General features: G+C 57.6%; 2 protein-coding genes and 2 non-coding genes across 6 annotated transcripts; all 4 read right to left on the bottom strand.

Annotated features, from left to right (window-relative positions):
• Positions 1 to 3735: 3735 nt before the first annotated feature.
• On the bottom strand, positions 3736 to 10188 carry TBRG4 (transforming growth factor beta regulator 4). 3 transcript variants are annotated; one of them, XM_004582233.2, is made up of 11 exons: positions 10050 to 10188; positions 8140 to 8600; positions 6904 to 7227; positions 6220 to 6391; positions 5845 to 6002; positions 5421 to 5531; positions 5146 to 5290; positions 4749 to 4994; positions 4518 to 4629; positions 4254 to 4368; positions 3736 to 4013 (listed from the first exon to the last, which is right to left on the bottom strand). In XM_004582233.2, the coding sequence occupies exons 2-11, from the start codon at positions 8551 to 8553 to the stop codon at positions 3912 to 3914; spliced, it is 1899 nt and encodes a 632-aa protein (XP_004582290.2). In that variant the 5' UTR covers positions 8554 to 8600; positions 10050 to 10188; the 3' UTR covers positions 3736 to 3911. The 3 variants fall into 3 exon arrangements, with proteins under 3 accessions (XP_004582290.2, XP_058534189.1, XP_058534191.1); XM_058678206.1 differs by having other exon boundaries at positions 10058 to 10178; XM_058678208.1 differs by having other exon boundaries at positions 9974 to 10099.
• On the bottom strand, positions 6061 to 6194 carry LOC118758203 (small nucleolar RNA SNORA5). The gene has a single exon (XR_004995590.2). It is a non-coding gene; the product is annotated as a small nucleolar RNA SNORA5 (small nucleolar RNA).
• On the bottom strand, positions 6542 to 6677 carry LOC118758204 (small nucleolar RNA SNORA5). The gene has a single exon (XR_004995591.1). It is a non-coding gene; the product is annotated as a small nucleolar RNA SNORA5 (small nucleolar RNA).
• On the bottom strand, positions 9723 to 15352 carry LOC101533558 (whey acidic protein-like). The gene is made up of 5 exons (XM_058677953.1): positions 14900 to 15352; positions 14342 to 14479; positions 13843 to 14001; positions 10058 to 10264; positions 9723 to 9811 (listed from the first exon to the last, which is right to left on the bottom strand). Exons 1-5 carry the CDS (start codon positions 14979 to 14981, stop codon positions 9723 to 9725), a joined length of 675 nt encoding a protein of 224 aa, XP_058533936.1. The 5' UTR covers positions 14982 to 15352.
• Between the last annotated feature and the right edge of the window lie 555 nt (positions 15353 to 15907).

Raw genomic sequence — 15907 nt, 5'->3', positions numbered from 1 at the left:
GCCATAACACAAAGGGCAGACTTAACATATGTAAACAGGTAAAACGGACAAAAGGCAGCATCCAACAGAATGGAGGGAAACAGATCGAAACACATGTTGGTCACAACAGGTTCATTGCAGATTCAGTGATGGGGGCCAGTGGCACAATGCGGTAAGCTACCACTTCTGACACCAGCATCCCACACTAACACCAGCTTGAGTCCCAGCTTCTCCACTTCTGATCAGCTCCCTGCTTGTGGCCTTGGGACCCTGCACCCATGTGGAAGACCTAGAAGAAGCTCTTGGTTCCTGGCTTCAGACTGGCTCAGCTCTAGCTGTTGTGGCCATCTGAGAGTGAACCAGCAGATGGAAGATCTTTATCTTCTTCTCTAACTTTGCTTTCAAGTAAAAATAACTAATTTTTTTAAGAAAGCAAATAAATGAGCAGCTAATTGTCATATATAAAAAAGCATTTCACCCAGTCACAGCAAAAGTCATATTTTGAAGATACAATTGGATGGTTGCTCAAGACAGGCAAAATTTTGAGCCATAAAATATGAGTTTAATTTAAATATTCATTTTGTTTATTTTTCAAAGGCAGAGTAACAGAGGAGAGAAAAACAGTTTCTATTTACTAGTTCATTCCCAAACTGGCTGTCATAGCTGGAGCTGAGCCAGTCTGAAGCCAGAAGCTTCCTTTGGGTTTTCTGTTTGGGTGCAGGGGCCCGAAGACTTGATTCATCCCGCACTGTCTTTCCAGGCCATAAGCAGGGAGCTGGATTAGAAGTGGAGCCACTTGGACTTGAATTGGCACCCATATGAGGTGCTGGTGCTGCAGGAAGAAGCCCAGGCTGTACACCGGACCTGGAGTGGCACAGGCTACTCACAGCAGTCGGCTCAGAACGCGATCATGGAAACCCACAGGACAGCCTGTAAAGGCATGGGGATGAAACCACACACTTCCCGCCAACCCGTGGGTGCAGGAGTGCTACCTGAGGGCACTTGCCAAGCACAGGGTTAGTGGGCAAAGCTCCCGGCCTGGGTCCCAGTCCTGCTGCTGCTTCTTTCACGGACATTCTCTCATTTCAATCTTCAGCTCTCTGCTGTGCATCCTGGGAAGCAGCAGGTGATGGCTCAAGCTGTTAGGTTTCTGCCACCTGCCTGGGAGACCTGGGTTGGATTCCTGGCTCCATTGTGAGCATTTGGGGGGAGTGAACCAGAGGACAGATTATTCTTGGCCCTGGCGTGGTAGCCTAGTGACTAAATTCCTCGCCTTGCATGCACCTGAATCCCCTACGGGTACCAGTTTGTGTCCTGGCTATTCTACTCCCCATCCCGCTCCCTGCTTGCAGCCTGGGAGAGCAGTAGAGGACAGCCCAAGGCTGTAGGGCCCTGCACGTGCGTGGCTGATCTGGAAGAAGCTCCTGGCTTCAGATCGGCTCAGCTCTGGCTATTTCAAATAACTGCATCTGTTGAAGTAGTGTAATGATTACTCAGGCATTGCTAAGGCTAAGATGAGCTGAGAGCAGCAGGCCACAGGAAATGTGGTCTGGCTGGACCTTCTGAAGAGGGAAATCAACAAATACTGAGGTTTGTCTGGGGGTGAGGGAGAGGGGAGATGGCAGAGAAGTGGGGTGGCTAGAATCGGAAAACTAATCGTGGTGTTGACTGCATCTACCTCGGAGAGACGAAAACCCACTGGTTTACGTTGTTTTTTTTTTTTTATTACAAAGTCAGATATACAGAGAGGAGCAGAGACAGAGAGGAAGATCTTCCGTCCGATGATTCACTCCCCAAGTGAGCGCAACGGCCGGTACTGCGCCAATCTGAAGCCAGGAGCCAGGAACTTCTTCCAGGTCTCCCATGTGGGTGCAGGGTCCCAAGGCCTCAACTGTTTCCCAGGCCAGGAGCAGGGAGCTGGATGGGAAGCGGGGCTGCCAGGATTAGAACCGGCGCCCATATGGGATCCTGGAGCATTCAAGGCGAGGACTTCAGCTGCTCAGCCAGGCAAGTTGTTTTCAAACGTACAAGAGGGAAAAGTATCAGACTGGCTTAGATCTTTTTGCCAAATGCAGAAGGACTCTTCACTACACCTGAACAGTAGGTCACTTTGTAGCTATGGGTCTCAAGAATGTGTTTCTAGGGTCCGGCACAATAACATAATGGTTAAGGTCCTTGGCTTGAATGTGCTGGGATCCCATATGGGAGCCGGTTCTGGTCCCAATGGCCCTGCTTCCCATTTAGCTCCCTGCTTGTGACCTGGGAAAGCAGTCAAGGTTGGCCCAAAGCCTTGGGACCCTGCACCAAGCAAGCAAGCAAGAAGCAATCCAAGCAAAACCTCACAAAAACAGATGCAAATCACTTCTTACTGAGTGGAGGTGGCTACTCCGCACCTGTCCCAGCCCTGGGCTGCAGCCCCTGCTGGGCTCCCAGTGCCAGCTGCTACAACCTTGGGAGCACAGGTGACAGGGCCATCCTTGTGGGAGCTGTGGTGTGAACTCCAGGTTCCTGCCTTCAGCCTGGCCATTCCTGGGGAGATCCAGTGTATGGAAGATCTCTGCCTTCCAAAGGTTCAAATTAAATAGCAACTAAAAAACTAATAAAAAATTCAGTGACTCCATGTAATTTGCCCTTACCTCAACAGGCACCACAGGCGGCGATTCACGGCACCCTGGCACACAGCCTGGCATGCGCTCCAGGAGCTCTAGTACTGTCCCACCTGACCTGGAACAGAACCCTGAACAGGCTTGAGGGTTCTACCCGGACGGCTCTCAAGGATCCAGGGAGTAGACAGGGTGCTCAGTGCAGCCAGCCCCGACAGTCATTTCTTCAAAGTCTTGCGTGTAAAAGTGGCAGCCCAGGCTCCCAACAACCACCCTCAGCACACGACAGTGGACACAGAGCCCACCTGACTGTCCCGGGGCAGACAAGGGAGGGGAGGGAAGCAGGGGCAGGCCAAGGGGTCCCACAAGGATGCCCACATACTCGATGCTGGAGTGTGACCTTGCATCTCTGAGCTGCCAGGAGGCAAGCCCAGGAAGCAATCCTTCCAACTGCAAGGGAACTTGCAATTATCCCAGAATAAAAGCAGTTGGTCCTGAATGGCAAACAGCCTTTATTTCCCCTCTCTCTCACACACACACACACACACACGGAGCTTCCCACGTCAGCTAGCAAGCTCCTTGGCCATGCCCACCAAGAACCAGGCTGTGGCCAGGAACTGACATCCCATTCTGGAATATTCTTTCTCATTTTGCCAGGCTAGCAGGCAGTGCTGAGTGGTGGCTGGGCCTGCCAGGGCCCAGCAAAGCTCCCCTGAAGCCTGTCAGCTTGAGACAAGAGCACCTGCTGGGGTGGCCACACCTGACCACGACCACCTGCTGTCCACGATGTCCGCCAGCCCTCAGGGATGGTCCACTCACCCAAGTGTAGAGCAGCTTAGGCTCCCTCCCCTCTCCCTGTAGCAAAGGTGAGCACCCCTGGGTCTGGGGTCATATACTGACAGCATTCCCTGGAAGCTTCTCAAAGCTTCAGAATCTCAAGACTTCGGCGATCTGGGGACTGAGTGCAGGAACCTGGCCCGCGGCTGGCTTGTGGGGGTGCATGACACGCATGGCAGAGCAAGGCCCCGCAAGCCTGAAGCAGCCAGGCGGTCAGGGCTGCCTTACATCCTCATCCCAAAGCTGTCAGCCATGCCCTGGACCTCAAGCAGACAAGGGACAGGGGAGCGGTGACGAAACTTGGTGTCTTTGATGGTGAGAGCAGAATTGATTTATTACACATGAGGGCCCTATTTCCCCCAGAGCTGTTGAGCACCCCTGCCCAGGCCAAGTCCAGTGCAGGGGTGGTTTCTCCTCTTCAAGGGAGCCACCTCTTGCCATCAGGTGCCCAGAACCAGACCTGGGCATGCAGTCCTACTGATGGATGGATGGTCACTTGGCCAGCTCCTCAGCTACTACTTTGCGCATCTTGTCTTTGAGGTAGGCGCCCTTCTGCCACTCAGACTTGAGCTCCAGCCACTCGTAGTAGGGGACCTGAAGGAGGGATGGCCATGTGGGTACCTGTCTTGTTCTGCACCCCTGCCCAGGTCCCCGGGGCTCAGGGAAGGCTTCCTGATGACAAACGACCGTTCACAGGAAGGCAGAAGTCCTGGCTGAGGCATTGAGGCACGGCCCAAGGGGGCCCTCCAGGCCTTTCGGACGCCATGTCGCCCAGTGAGGCTGACGGGGCCCAGCTGGCCCCCTGCGCAGCGGCCAGCACCTGCGGGTACTCACATCCACCACGAGGAAGCCCGCGGCCAGCACGTGGCGCCGGGCCAGGGCGAAGCGGCCCATGAGGTCCTTGCTCCGGCTGCTGAAGCTGGGAAACTCCCACCTCAGGAAGGCGAGCCTGGTGGGCGGGGAGGGCAGCTGCTGAGTGCTGGCCCCCAGTCTTTGTGAGAGCAAGAGACAGCATAGGAGGGCCATGCTGGCCTGGCTCCAGAGCTGCGTGGTGCTGCGGCTTGTACCTGAGCGACCACCGGGGCCGGGGGTCCTTACCTCTTGGCCCCCTCAGGCAAGGGCTGGTTTCCAGCTGGCTGGGTGAGGTGAGGTGCCACAAAGTCTCTGAGGGGCAGGAACTGGCCGTCCGCATCCAGCAGCACCTCCGCGTCTGCAGAAGAGACATGGTGAGCACACTGAACAGGGCCCTGCCCCTGGCCCCCGGCGGGAAGAGAACCCAGGGTGGGGATCCATTTAGACTTGGGCACTGAGGCCTGGGGGTGCCCTCACCGAGCACCCAGCCGTACTGTGTGGCCACTGCGAAGCTGCCTCGGTCGGCACTGCCCAGCAGTCCCTTCAGCATCTCTGGCAGCTCCCTTTGCAGCGGGGTCACCTTCTGGTCGGGGGCTAGGGGCTGGGCAGCCAGAGCAGAGGCTGGCAGGAGGGGGCCTGTATACCCAGGGTGCTCTAGGCGGGCAGTGGCGTTGATGTGCAGCAGCTTCTGGAAGGTGCTCTGACCCTTAGGAGACGTGGTCTCTGGGGAGGAAGTGCAAGGGTGAGGCAGAGTTGGGCTGGGGGCTGGGGCCAGCAGAGACCCCCACCTCACCCAGGGCTCTTGGTCGGGAGGCCATACGTGTGGATGGCTGCAGCTGGGTGGCCATGTGCCTTCCCCGCTCAGGGCACTCACCTAGAAGAGGGGTGTGGAACCCTGGATCGAGGACGGCTCTCAGCTGGGCTTCCTGTGCCTGCTGCAGCACACACAGAGCCCAAACCAGATCCACCTGCACGGCTGGCTCCAGGCTCACCAGTGCCGGCCCTAGCTTCTCATGCACCTGGTGGAGATAGCACTACAGTGGAGAGGCCGGCTGCCTCGGCAGGCCCCGCCCCGTCTGACCGGGGAGAGCATTCATCAGCCGGCAGCCAACAAAAGGAGTGAGGACGGGCCTGGGCCTGAGCTCGTACCAGGCTAAAGAACTTCTCTTCCTGCTCCGGGTGGAAGTTCAGGTGGGCAAAGGCCAGCACTATGTTGCACAGGTGAGACGGGGTGACGTCCTGGGCTCTGTTCAGGATGTGCTGGGCCGGTCAGAGACAGCAAAGGACAGGATGAGCTCCCAGCCAGGAGCAGCCCCCTGCTGAGACCTTCCCTGACACAAGCACGGGTAGCTCAGAGTGGTCACTACAAAGATCGCCAGGCCATGAGGCTTTGGAGTGGACTCCAGCCTCACACATGCTCTCCCAGGCCCTGCTGTGAGATGAACCTGCTCACATGTGGCCCTGAAAACACCCAAAACCCAGAACTGGGTCCTGGCACCAATGTGGGGGCATCTCCCACGTCAACTTCCTGGTTTACCAGCTCCTGTCCCCAAGGAACCAGCTCTGAGTTCACCTGGACAAAAGCCTCGAACAGGGGCAGGTTGAGCCACTTGAGGAAGGCGAAGGACTTGGCGCAGCGGGCCACCTCGGTGGACGTCAGGCTGGGCAGCAGTGGCAGCAGGTCGTCAGCCAGGCGCTGGGCTACCTGGGTCTGGTGGAAGCTCAGCTTGCCTTTGGGACAGGGCAGAGCACAGGCTCAGAGCCGCGTCGGCCTTGGGGCTCACAGGCTCCGTGTCTGTGACCAAACTTATCCCTGAGCCCCAGTGGGGGGGAGCAGGGCCCATGAGTCACAGGGTTTCTGTGGCAGCCTTCTGGGCCGGCACCTGCCATGAGTGGGCAGGTGCCGAATTTGACACAGCTGCAGGTGTGCCCCGGGCAGGCCCCTCACCATAGGCGTAGGTCAGGTCCAGGAGCACACTTTTCGTCAGCGGAAAGGGCTTCTGCACGAGATGGTAGGAGATGGCCCGCAGCAGTGGCAACGACCGCCGGCCCTGCGCCGCCAGCGCCAGCAGCACCCTCCGCAGCTCTTCAGGGCCAAACTGCTCCACCAGCTCCAGGCACTGTCAACCACAGCCGCGCAGGGGTCAGCTTGATGGCCTGGGGCAGGGCTCCTGTCCAGTGCAGCCCCTGTGAGACAGCAACTGGGCCTGAGCTGACCGACACGGGCCCATCTGTGCAAGGCCAGCCTCCTGCCCGCCCCAGGTTTAGAATTTTGTCTGCAGGGAAATTTATCCCCAGGCCCCAGCGGGTGGGGGGCCTGGGGCCCATGAACTGCAGCTTGCTGTGGCAGCCATCTGGGCCAGCCCTCACCACAACAGCACGAGGGTTGAATTTGACTTGGCTGCGGCAGGAGAGGGGGAGCAGGGTCGGCTGGGACACCCGCTGTGCCTCCTCAGGGCCACGTGCACAGGGAATTTCGGGGCAACAGTTTGCAGGCCTGCCATTGCGGCCTGGAGCCCTCCATCATCATGCATGATGCCACAGGCTATGGAGGTAAGCTCCCAGGACACCCACACCTCAGGACTGCTTCCCGGCAGGGCACAGGCCAGAGGCCTGGAGCATCGGCCCCTACCTTGTCTTCCAGGCGGTTCATCAGCGAGCCCGAAAGGTGGCCAGCCTTCAACATCAGGGTCGCCAGCATACGGCCGTCGTCCAGCTCTGTCCAGCGCCTCTCCAGGTGTGTGAGCAGTTCAGCCAGCAGCTCCTGCGACTGTTGCTCCTGCATGGAGGTGGCGCAGGTCTCGGCCAGGAAGGCCAGGTGTTTGTACTTGAGCCGCCGCAGGCGCCAGCGTACCTCCTGTTCCACAGAGCGCAGCTCCCGGCATGCTTCGGGCAGTGCCAGTGCATACAGGCTCCGCAGCAGCCTCACCAGGGTCCCATGCCAGACCAAGGTTATCTGTACAGAGTAGTGACAAAACCCCATCACCAGTGGCTCTCTGCAGCCTCATTTCCTGGCATGTGTGAGTACCCCTCAGAGGACAGTTGGCTCCTACCCTGCTCTGCAAGGCTGGGTGCCCAGCTCCTATCCTGGCCTGGCACCCCCACATCCTGCCAGTGCAGCAAACAGCACCCTGCACTTCTCCCCCAGGTGCAGGGTAGTTCTGGGCCCAAAGCCTGTCCCTACGCCTTACTACTGGTGCCCACTGGGAGGCCAAGGTGCATGTCAGGGCCTCAGGCCATCCTCACAGGAGATGGACGTGAGGCAGCATCACTTACCTTCTGTGCCCACTGGCCCTACTGGCTCCGGGCCGTGTCCCTCACCTCTGCTGCAGGAGCTGAGCTGGGCACACAGGGCTGTGCTCTGGGAACCAGGGGATCCCTGGCTTCCACTTTGTTGCTGCCTTACAGTCTTGGGTTACAATGTACAATGTTCAACACCAACTAGAGTCACAGCATTTGAATGAAGACCCTAAAGAAGCATGTTTTTGTGACCTTGGCACACACCTGAACTACGGCAGAAACTCCGAAGGAAGCAGCCCGCTGACTACACTCTTCCTGTGCCAGGCAGCTGGCCATGGCCCTCTGTGGGGCTGAGAGCACATGCTGGCAGCCAGGGAGGTGCAGAGGAAAGAGCCCTCGTCACAGTGGAACTGGCTCTGGTGGACAAGCACTGCCCGTGGTATCACACAAACGGCCTACCAGCTCTCCACGTTCTGCCTCTGTAGGTGGCACAGTTGGCTCAAGCCCGGGGCACCCTTCACCCCATGCTTGTCAAGGGGATGTGTGTCCCTGTGCACCTGGAGATACCTCCTAGGGCTTTGTCAGGACAGAGACCCCAGGTCCTGCCTGCCACCCTCCCCACACCCACCTGGCTGCTGACCAGCTGCAGAAGTTGCTGGAAGCGAGCATCCTGCTGTAGTGAGGCCCTATCCTTTGGCTTCTCAGCCAGCAGGCGCGTGAGGCGAATGAGCATGATGGCTGCGTGGTTGTGGTGCAAACTGTGGCCGCTGTCCAGTAGTTCTAGTAACTGCTCCGGCTGGGTGGCCTTCTCGATGCACTGGTCCACCTCCGAGGGCTTGGGGTAGGGCGTGAACACCTGTTCCCTCTCCAGAAGCTCTGTCAGGGAGCCTGGGAGCCGGGAGCTTGGAGAGGTGGCTGAAGAGGTCAGGGGCCTCTGGGCCAGCGCCACGAGCCTCGGCCGGCTCACTGGGGCCATGGCGGGGGCAAAGCGAGCCGCTTCTCTCAGGAGGCAGGCACACTCTTTCACCAGGCGGGCTGCCATGGCGGTCCGGGTGGCTGGGAGAACGCCTGGCCAGCGACTCCCAAGCTCTGAAGGGAACAAGGAGAAATGGCTGTGTGTGCATCAGGCCTTCAGCCAGGAAGCACGCAGCACAAAGCCGCAGCCACACCCTCGGGCAGAGCAGCTCAATCCTGTCTGTGTGCATGGGCCGCTGGCACCCAAGGCAAGTATCTCAGAACACAGCCGAGGGCACAGGGCTGCTGGCAAGCTCGGGAGGGGCCCTCCAGTCCACCAGGGAGTCCGTCCCTCCCGGCCAGGAGTCCTTACAGGCAGTACCAGAGATCTGTGGGCACACAGATAACCTGGGGGAGACCCCGTGTGTCAGAAGGAGCTGGCAAAATCCAGGGACACAGGTTAAATGCGTCTGTTTTAACACAAACATGGGTGTCGAGTACCACACACAAAGGCAGCTCATACCTCTGAACTGACTCAATGCCCCTTCCCTAATGTCACACAGAGCACTTCAGGGGCCAGCAACTGCTTTTTCCACTTCCAGACCAGTGCCCCAAGATGGCCCCAGTGCTGGAGTCTTGCAGCCATGAGAGACACTTGCATAGAGCTTTGGCCTCCTGGCTTCACCCTGCCGCTTACCTAGCCCCAAGACTGTGGACATTTGGGGCATGAACCGGCATGTGCATGTAGAAGATCTTTCCAATAAATTCATATATACATACATCTAAATAAATAAATGTATATATAAAGCAGCTCTCCATAACATAGTCCCCTTTCAAAAGGGTCTGCACCTTCACTCCAACCGTAGAATGTGCTGGGGGAGGGGCATGGTGGCTCAACTGACTAATCCTCCGGCCCCTGAAAACACAGGCATCCTCCATGGGCGCAGTTTGAGTCCCGGCTGCTTTACTTCCCATTCAGCTCCCTGCTTAATGGCCTGGGAGTAACAGCGAAGGATGGCCCAAAGCCTTGGGACCCCACCCACACCTGTCCAGGGGACTCTAGGCTTTGGATCAGCTCAGCTCAGGCTGTCGCGGCCATTTGAGGAGTAAATCAGCAGACGGAAAACCTTCTATCTTTCCAATAAAAATAAATTTATCTGCTAAAAAAAAAAAAAAAAAAAAAAGATGAGCTACCGGGGGCCTATCGCCTCGCCCTTCCCCACCCCGGCTGGAAAGGCACCATCTCTGCAGGTCGCCTCATCGGGGACTTCGCCGGCAGCGGGGCCCAGGGAGGCGCGTCGGAGAACCGTCCCAGTCGGGCGGGGACGCCAGGTCCGGAAGCTGGGCTGGGGTTCAGGCCAGCACCAACGCCAAGACTCAACCAAACACGCCCGCTCGCCACAAGGAGGGCCCGGGGGGCAGCGGCGCCTGCAGGCCAGGCCGCGGACCCCAGCCCGCCTCTGCCGGGCCCCGCGCACCCCTCCCAGGAACCATAGCGCCCCGCCAACCTTGGCTCCGGGCCCCCACGAATCACGCTCGGCAGCCGTTCCTGCCCCCGGCGCCGGCCCCACGCCGAAAGCTCACCCGCTGACCTCCATGCGGCGTCCGCTCTGTCCCCGGGTTCGCCGCGCGGCGCGCCCGGACGTCATCAGGAGGCCGCCGGAAGCGGGGCCCGCCGGGTGCCGCCCTGCTCCTGCCGTCGCCATCTTGGCCGAGCAGGCCGGTCGTGGAGGGATCGTTGGGAGCGCGGGAGGCGCCGTGGTCAGGAGCCCAGATGGCGGGCTGGAGGCGGCGGTGTTCTGCGGGTGGCAGCTCGTCCAAATGCGGAGTTCGCTAGGCGGTTCTCAGGGGTGGGCCAGGGCTGCCCCGCCCCCAGGCTGCGTGGACCGGGTGTGGTGTTGGCTAGGGTGGCCACGTGGAGCTCACACGGACCCGGGGGCGCCTCGTGGAGTCCCGGATGCAATCCTGGATTCTGGGTCCTCAGGCGTGGTCCGCTGACTTAAAGTTGTGGGTGACCCGGTCATCCTGTGAGAGGAGTTAGACTGGGTGGTAGGCAGTTAGGGTATTCTGGGTCCCCAAGTCATTTTTCTTCCCAAATATAAAGGGTTATTTTCCCCACCATGTCTTGGATTCACCAGAACAAATGCATATTTTATCAGGAGTGTTTCCCCCAGGAGACAAGGGTGACATTAACATATCTATTCCCCACCTGAAGCCTCAGCCCAATTCTGTCTCCAGCCATTGCCAAGGGGGAGGGCTTCAGACTGGCCTCTTTATCATTAGAAAGGGACCAAGGAAGTTGGCCAGTGACACCTTGCTGGCCTTTTGTCCCAAGGCCAGGTACCATGGAAACCAAGAATTTCCTTTGTTTATGGAGAAACATCTTTGAGGGGAACCTTTAAAAAATGCTTTCCCCACCATTGATATGGGTTTTTCTCTCTAGCTTTTCCTCCTGCCACTATGGCAGGGGACTCTAGGGTCTTTTAGCTTTTCCTTCTGCCACTATGGCAGGGGATAAGGGTCTTTTTCTATCTCAGAACCCCCTCCCATCACTAGGATGGGAGTCTACTTTCTCAACTATTTCTAATAAATCTTACTTTAAAACTAAACTGCATCCGCATGAAAATTCTTCTTTCCTGCGAGACAAGAATTTGAGGTTGCTGCAGTATTCGGGGTTCAAAAACCCTACAACAATCCCAAAGTCTGCACATGGGCTTAAGGAATTTCCCTTTCTGTAGAGTCTTGTTTCCCACGGACTTGGTCCTTGTCCTCCCCTTCTTAAGATCCCATGTGCTTGTCGCAGCTAGTACCTGAAGTCTTTGACTAGTTGTCTCCCAAAGTTAGCACGTTTAGTTATGATCGTAATTCATGATGCAAGGTGGCCTCCTTTGTGTATAACCTATAATGTGTACACTCTGCGTGTTCTGCATTTTATGTGCACACACAGAAGCACAGTGAGCACTCCCTGTGGGCTCTGCAAGCTGCAGTAAGAGGAAGGTGATTGCAGGGTTTATAGCCAGGACCACTCCCTTATTAGGCTGACTTAGGTAAGCTAAGTTCCCCTGCCCGTGGGTTCTGCCATGGGCAGGGGAAGCTGGCTTGCTTGCACATGGGCTGTTGTAAGTTTCAACGTGGCTGTGTGGCCTTTGACACAAGCGACTCCTTTGGGCTTTGGTCTCTTGGGGCCCACACTGAAGCAGTAGTTGACTGCCTGTCATCACAATTTGCACAGCTTTCTCAAGACCTGCCAGATGCACTGCCATTTTAATCTGGACTGGAGCAGTCTCTCCCTGAGCTGCCTTCCCCTGATCCAAGCTGCCTAGGGCTGGTCTCTCCCTGTTACCTTGTGTGATCCCAAAGGCTTTATTGCTTAGCGTTCTTGCTTTCTGCCTCCTGCACCTTCTTTTCCAGCTGTACCCTCCAACAGAAGCAATGTAAGGGCGTGTCTTGAAAATGTCTTAATTGCCTGTCCCACTGGTTCGTGGTTTGGCTGAGCTCAGCCCCTTACTCCACGCAACTCCTGCTGGAGGCCAGCCACAGCCGTTTGAGTTTGGAGCTGGAGAAGGGTGAGTGGAGGAGGCATAGAGATGGGATGGACCACTACGATTTCATGATCATGATGGACAATGCAAGAAAGCTGTGCCCTTCATTTATGCAGAAGCAGTCACAAAGGCTGGCACAGGCTTTTTTTTAAAGATTTATTAATTTTTATTGCAAAGTCAGATAAATACAGAGAGGAGGAGAGACAGAGAGGAAGATCTTCCATACAAGCACTCACTCCCCAAATGACCGTAATGGCTGGCACTGAGCCTATCTGAAGTAGGGAGCCAGGAACTTCTTCCAGGTCTCCCACGTGGGTGCAGGGTCCCAAGGCTTTGGACTGTCTTTGACTGCTTTCCCAGCCCACAAGCAGGGAGCTGGATGGGAAATGGGGCCATTGGGATTAGAACTGGTGCCCATATGGTTCCCGGTACGTTCAAGGTGAGGACTTAAGCCACTAGGCCACGGCACTGGGCCTTGGCACAGACTTTTTTTTTTTAGACTTTTTACGTCATGGTCAAGTGGGTGTTTCCAAGGATAATTCTGCTGTTTGTTTCACCTTGAAGCAGAATGTTATCCATCCTGACCCTGTTGTCAGGAAGTTCTCAATCAGTAACACATTCCTACTACAATCCTTATTCCTACTACAATCCTTATTCTACCCACGTTGGTGTAAAACCTTGGAGGAAGTCTCTGCTGTGATGTCCACTAGCCTCAGCCAGGCCCCAGCATTCCCACAGAGGGTGGGCAGTTTTGGGGCCTTCTAGAGTGCAGTACCTGCCAGTCATGGTCCGAGCAGGCAGCTCCTTCTGGTGGGGGCTGAAGCCCCTCCCCTGCCTCCCAGAAATCCCTTGTCTGGCTGATGGTTTAATCCAGCTTGGCTCTGTAATGGAGCTTCCAGAAAATCCGACAGTAAGACTTGGGGGGCTCCCAGTCACTCAGGTGACTGCGTTGCTGTGTTGTGGGAGGTTGGCCCTCTGTGGCCTGGGGACAGATACACTGTGTCCACCCACCTCACCTTCTGTGTCTCTCCTTGTGCTACTCAATCTCTTCTGGGTGATGGGATGCCTGACTGTTACCAGGTGCTTCTGGGGAATCCTGTGAGTGGATCTTAAAATCTGAGACTGTGGATGTCCTTGCATCACAGCCGAGTGAGGCAGGAGTGAATGTGGGTGTAGGCTGGTGGGACTGAGCCCCTCGCCCATTGGATTAGACACACAGATGGGGGCAGAAGTGGTAAGAGCTGTAGGGCACCCAGCTGGTGCCCTGGGGGAGGCGCCACGCAGTGCTGATTGAGGGGGCAGTCCCTGCCCATCTCTCCTGTTTGAGCCAGGCCTCTGCCCTGGCCACAGCACTAAGACCTACCAGTGCTGGTCCTGGCTGAGCTTGCCTCCTTGTCCGTTTGCCCACATGTGCCACCACTCAGGGTCACCTACTTTCAGACAGCTCCCAATGGCAAGACCCTTTCTGCTCCCTCCTTCAGGCCCCTAGGTTAGACAGACATGCAGACAGAGCCTGAAGCCGAGTGATTTTATTAGCAGCGGGTGGGATGTGTCACACACTCTCTGGGATGGCGTAGCTGAGCTGCTCCTGGCCCACCACTTGCGACCACCACGGGTTCATGGGGGAGTTTCCTCACAGGAGAAGGCCCCCTGCAGGAGATGGGGATGGGGAGGGGGAGGGGGAGGGGAGGGTCAGTGTCCCCCCAGTTCATGTCCACTGCTCAGGAACTCCCCGTGTGACCCCCACCCCCAGCATCTGCATGCCACAGACTGGTGGCCAACGCCTTGGGTTCCTAACTTTGAGCTGGTCCAGAACTCGGGGTCAGTGCACTCACCTGCGACGGGGTCCAGGCACCGCATGGCACAGCGGCTGAGGCAGCATTTCTTCTTGCTGCTGCACTGGCTGTCGTTGGAGCACTCGTCCTTCTCCATGCACAGGTGGGGGAATAGAGGTGCCCGTACCCAGGGGCAGCGGCCGATCTTGGAGACAGGGACTGGAGAGAGACAGGCTTCATTAGTCAGACCCTTCCTGTCCTCTTCCATCAGACTCACAGCTGCCTCCCTGTCCTGGACCTCGGAAACTCCGCTTTGGAAAGCTGAACCTGGGGCAGGAGGACTGAAGTCACATGTGTCTCTGAGGTCTCTCATTGGTCTCGGAGCACCCCCTTGCCTCCCACATACTTGAGGCATCCCAGGGCCCTCAGAGACCCGTTAGGGTGGCCTGTCCAGGGCACAGGAGTCTGGAGCAGATGGATGGGACTTGCTATGTGAAGTTGTGAGTGTATGGGCTCCCAGAAGCCTGCACGCAGCCCAGGATGACCCCAGCAGCCTCACCAATGATGGGGGGTCTGCAGGAGGGGCCGCAGGCACTGGGGCAGCACATGGCATTGCCCGGACAGTCTTCATCGTTGTGACAAGTTGGGGTGCAGGTCGTCTCCTCAGAGGGTCTGGGTTCAGGACACATGGCCTGCACTGTACACAGGATGGGTTACACACGTTAGTGGGCACTTGCTGTCAGAGGATGGCAAGGACGGGACAGGGAGAGTCCGGCCCCAGCTGCCACTTCTCAGGAGGAAGGCAGACCATGAGCCCAGAACGCAAGCAAGTGGAGCCAGCTGTGCAAGGCCATGGGCACGCTGTGGAGGTGGACAGCCATGCCCTGGCCAGAGGCGATCACCTTGGCTTTGCAGCTCCTGGCCTCCCTGGTGTGGGAACAAGGGTGTGACTGCTATCCGGGACCCCCTGCCAAGGGATGAGCCTCCTTCATTGTTCTGCCCCAAAACCACCAGGGCTGGGAGCCTAGAGTGGAGTCTGGCGCAAATAGACAAGGGATGTAGGGTGAGGGGGGTGCTGCTGAATGTGTCTCAGGGAGAAGAGGGCAGCTGGGCCTACCTGGAGCCTTGGATTCAGGGGCCAGGGCGAGGGCTGCCTCCAGGGCGAGCAGGCCCAGGGCCAGGCTAATAAGACAGCGCATGGCGGCAGGCGGCAGGTGGCAGGTGGGTGCTGGGCAGCAGGCAAGTGTCGGATGGTGTTCTGGGGCCCTGGGATGCTTTTAAAGTTTGGGCCGGGGGAGGAGCCTGGGAACTGACTGGGCTGGTGAGGTGCCAACTAGGCCATGCTGCTTCCTCCAGGATGTGTGGGGAGGCTGTGCCAGACTCGGGGGTCACAGTTCCAAATGGAGCAACAATAGCAACAAACAGTCCCCAGCAAGGGTGCCCTTTCTTTGCATGTTGAACGTAGTGTTTGTTAGGAGACTTGAGGGAGATTCAGGGCAGGAGGAGGAGGGAGGAACCCAGCCGCTGTGCCCTGTGGCATAGCCTTCCCTTCCAGGGTGCCTGGAGCAGCCCAGGGGGGCAGAGAGCAGGTTCAGGGCTGTCCTGGTGGGAAGGCTGTGCTGCTATTGCTTGCTATCCATGGAGGAGGCAGAATGCACAGGAGGCATGCATGAGAGCGGGATGAGGTCTCCTTTTAGAAGGGCCCTCTGGTGCCAGAGCGAGGGTGGCCACATTCCTGGTCAGCTGAGGACCCTTGAACATGGGCACGGAGCTCCTTGGGGTTCTCTGGGCCTCAGGCTGTGCTGTGAAGAGACCCGGTGCCACCTGCATGCCTACCTGCACAGGAGCACCCTCTGCATCTCAGAGCGTGAGGACTCTGCTGTGTGGGCTCCTGAGCAATGGAGCTGCAGAGAGCTACCTAGGGACATGCTTGGCTCCAAGTTTGCAAAATGTCTCCTGGGACTGTTCCGCCTGCTGGGAGTGAGGCCACCAGAGTAGAGGGGGCCCATGGCATGGCCGCCGTCCCCACTGGTGGACCTGGCTGCTCCTGCCCCCCTGAGCCATGCATTGTTGGGCTGGGCCATCCCACTCCTGCTCACTGAGATGCCGGGTGCCAAGTCAGAGC

Source organism: Ochotona princeps, chromosome 20 (assembly GCF_030435755.1).
Source record: "Ochotona princeps isolate mOchPri1 chromosome 20, mOchPri1.hap1, whole genome shotgun sequence".
In the NCBI taxonomy this organism is placed as follows: Eukaryota; Metazoa; Chordata; class Mammalia; order Lagomorpha; family Ochotonidae; genus Ochotona; species Ochotona princeps.
This window is presented reverse-complemented; position numbering and strand designations above follow the sequence as displayed.

What these genes read in the sequence shown, in the direction of transcription:
- TBRG4 (XM_004582233.2), bottom strand. Translation starts at nt 8,553, where the DNA reads ATGGCAGCCCGCCTGGTGAAAGAGTGTGCCTGCCTCCTGAGAGAAGCG. An exon ending in TGAACCGCCTGGAAGACAAG is followed by an intron (nt 6,392 to 6,903) that starts GTAGGGGCCGAT and finishes TGTGGTTGACAG; the next exon opens with TGCCTGGAGCTGGTGGAGCA. An exon ending in CGGGCTTCCTCGTGGTGGAT is followed by an intron (nt 4,014 to 4,253) that starts GTGAGTACCCGC and finishes TCCCTCCTTCAG; the next exon opens with GTCCCCTACTACGAGTGGCT.
- LOC101533558 (XM_058677953.1), bottom strand. Translation starts at nt 14,981, where the DNA reads ATGCGCTGTCTTATTAGCCTGGCCCTGGGCCTGCTCGCCCTGGAGGCA. An exon ending in CTGCAGACCCCCCATCATTG is followed by an intron (nt 14,002 to 14,341) that starts GTGAGGCTGCTG and finishes GTCTCTCTCCAG; the next exon opens with TCCCTGTCTCCAAGATCGGC. An exon ending in AGAGCGGACGCCGCATGGAG is followed by an intron (nt 9,812 to 10,057) that starts GTCAGCGGGTGA and finishes CCTGAACCCCAG; the next exon opens with CCCAGCTTCCGGACCTGGCG.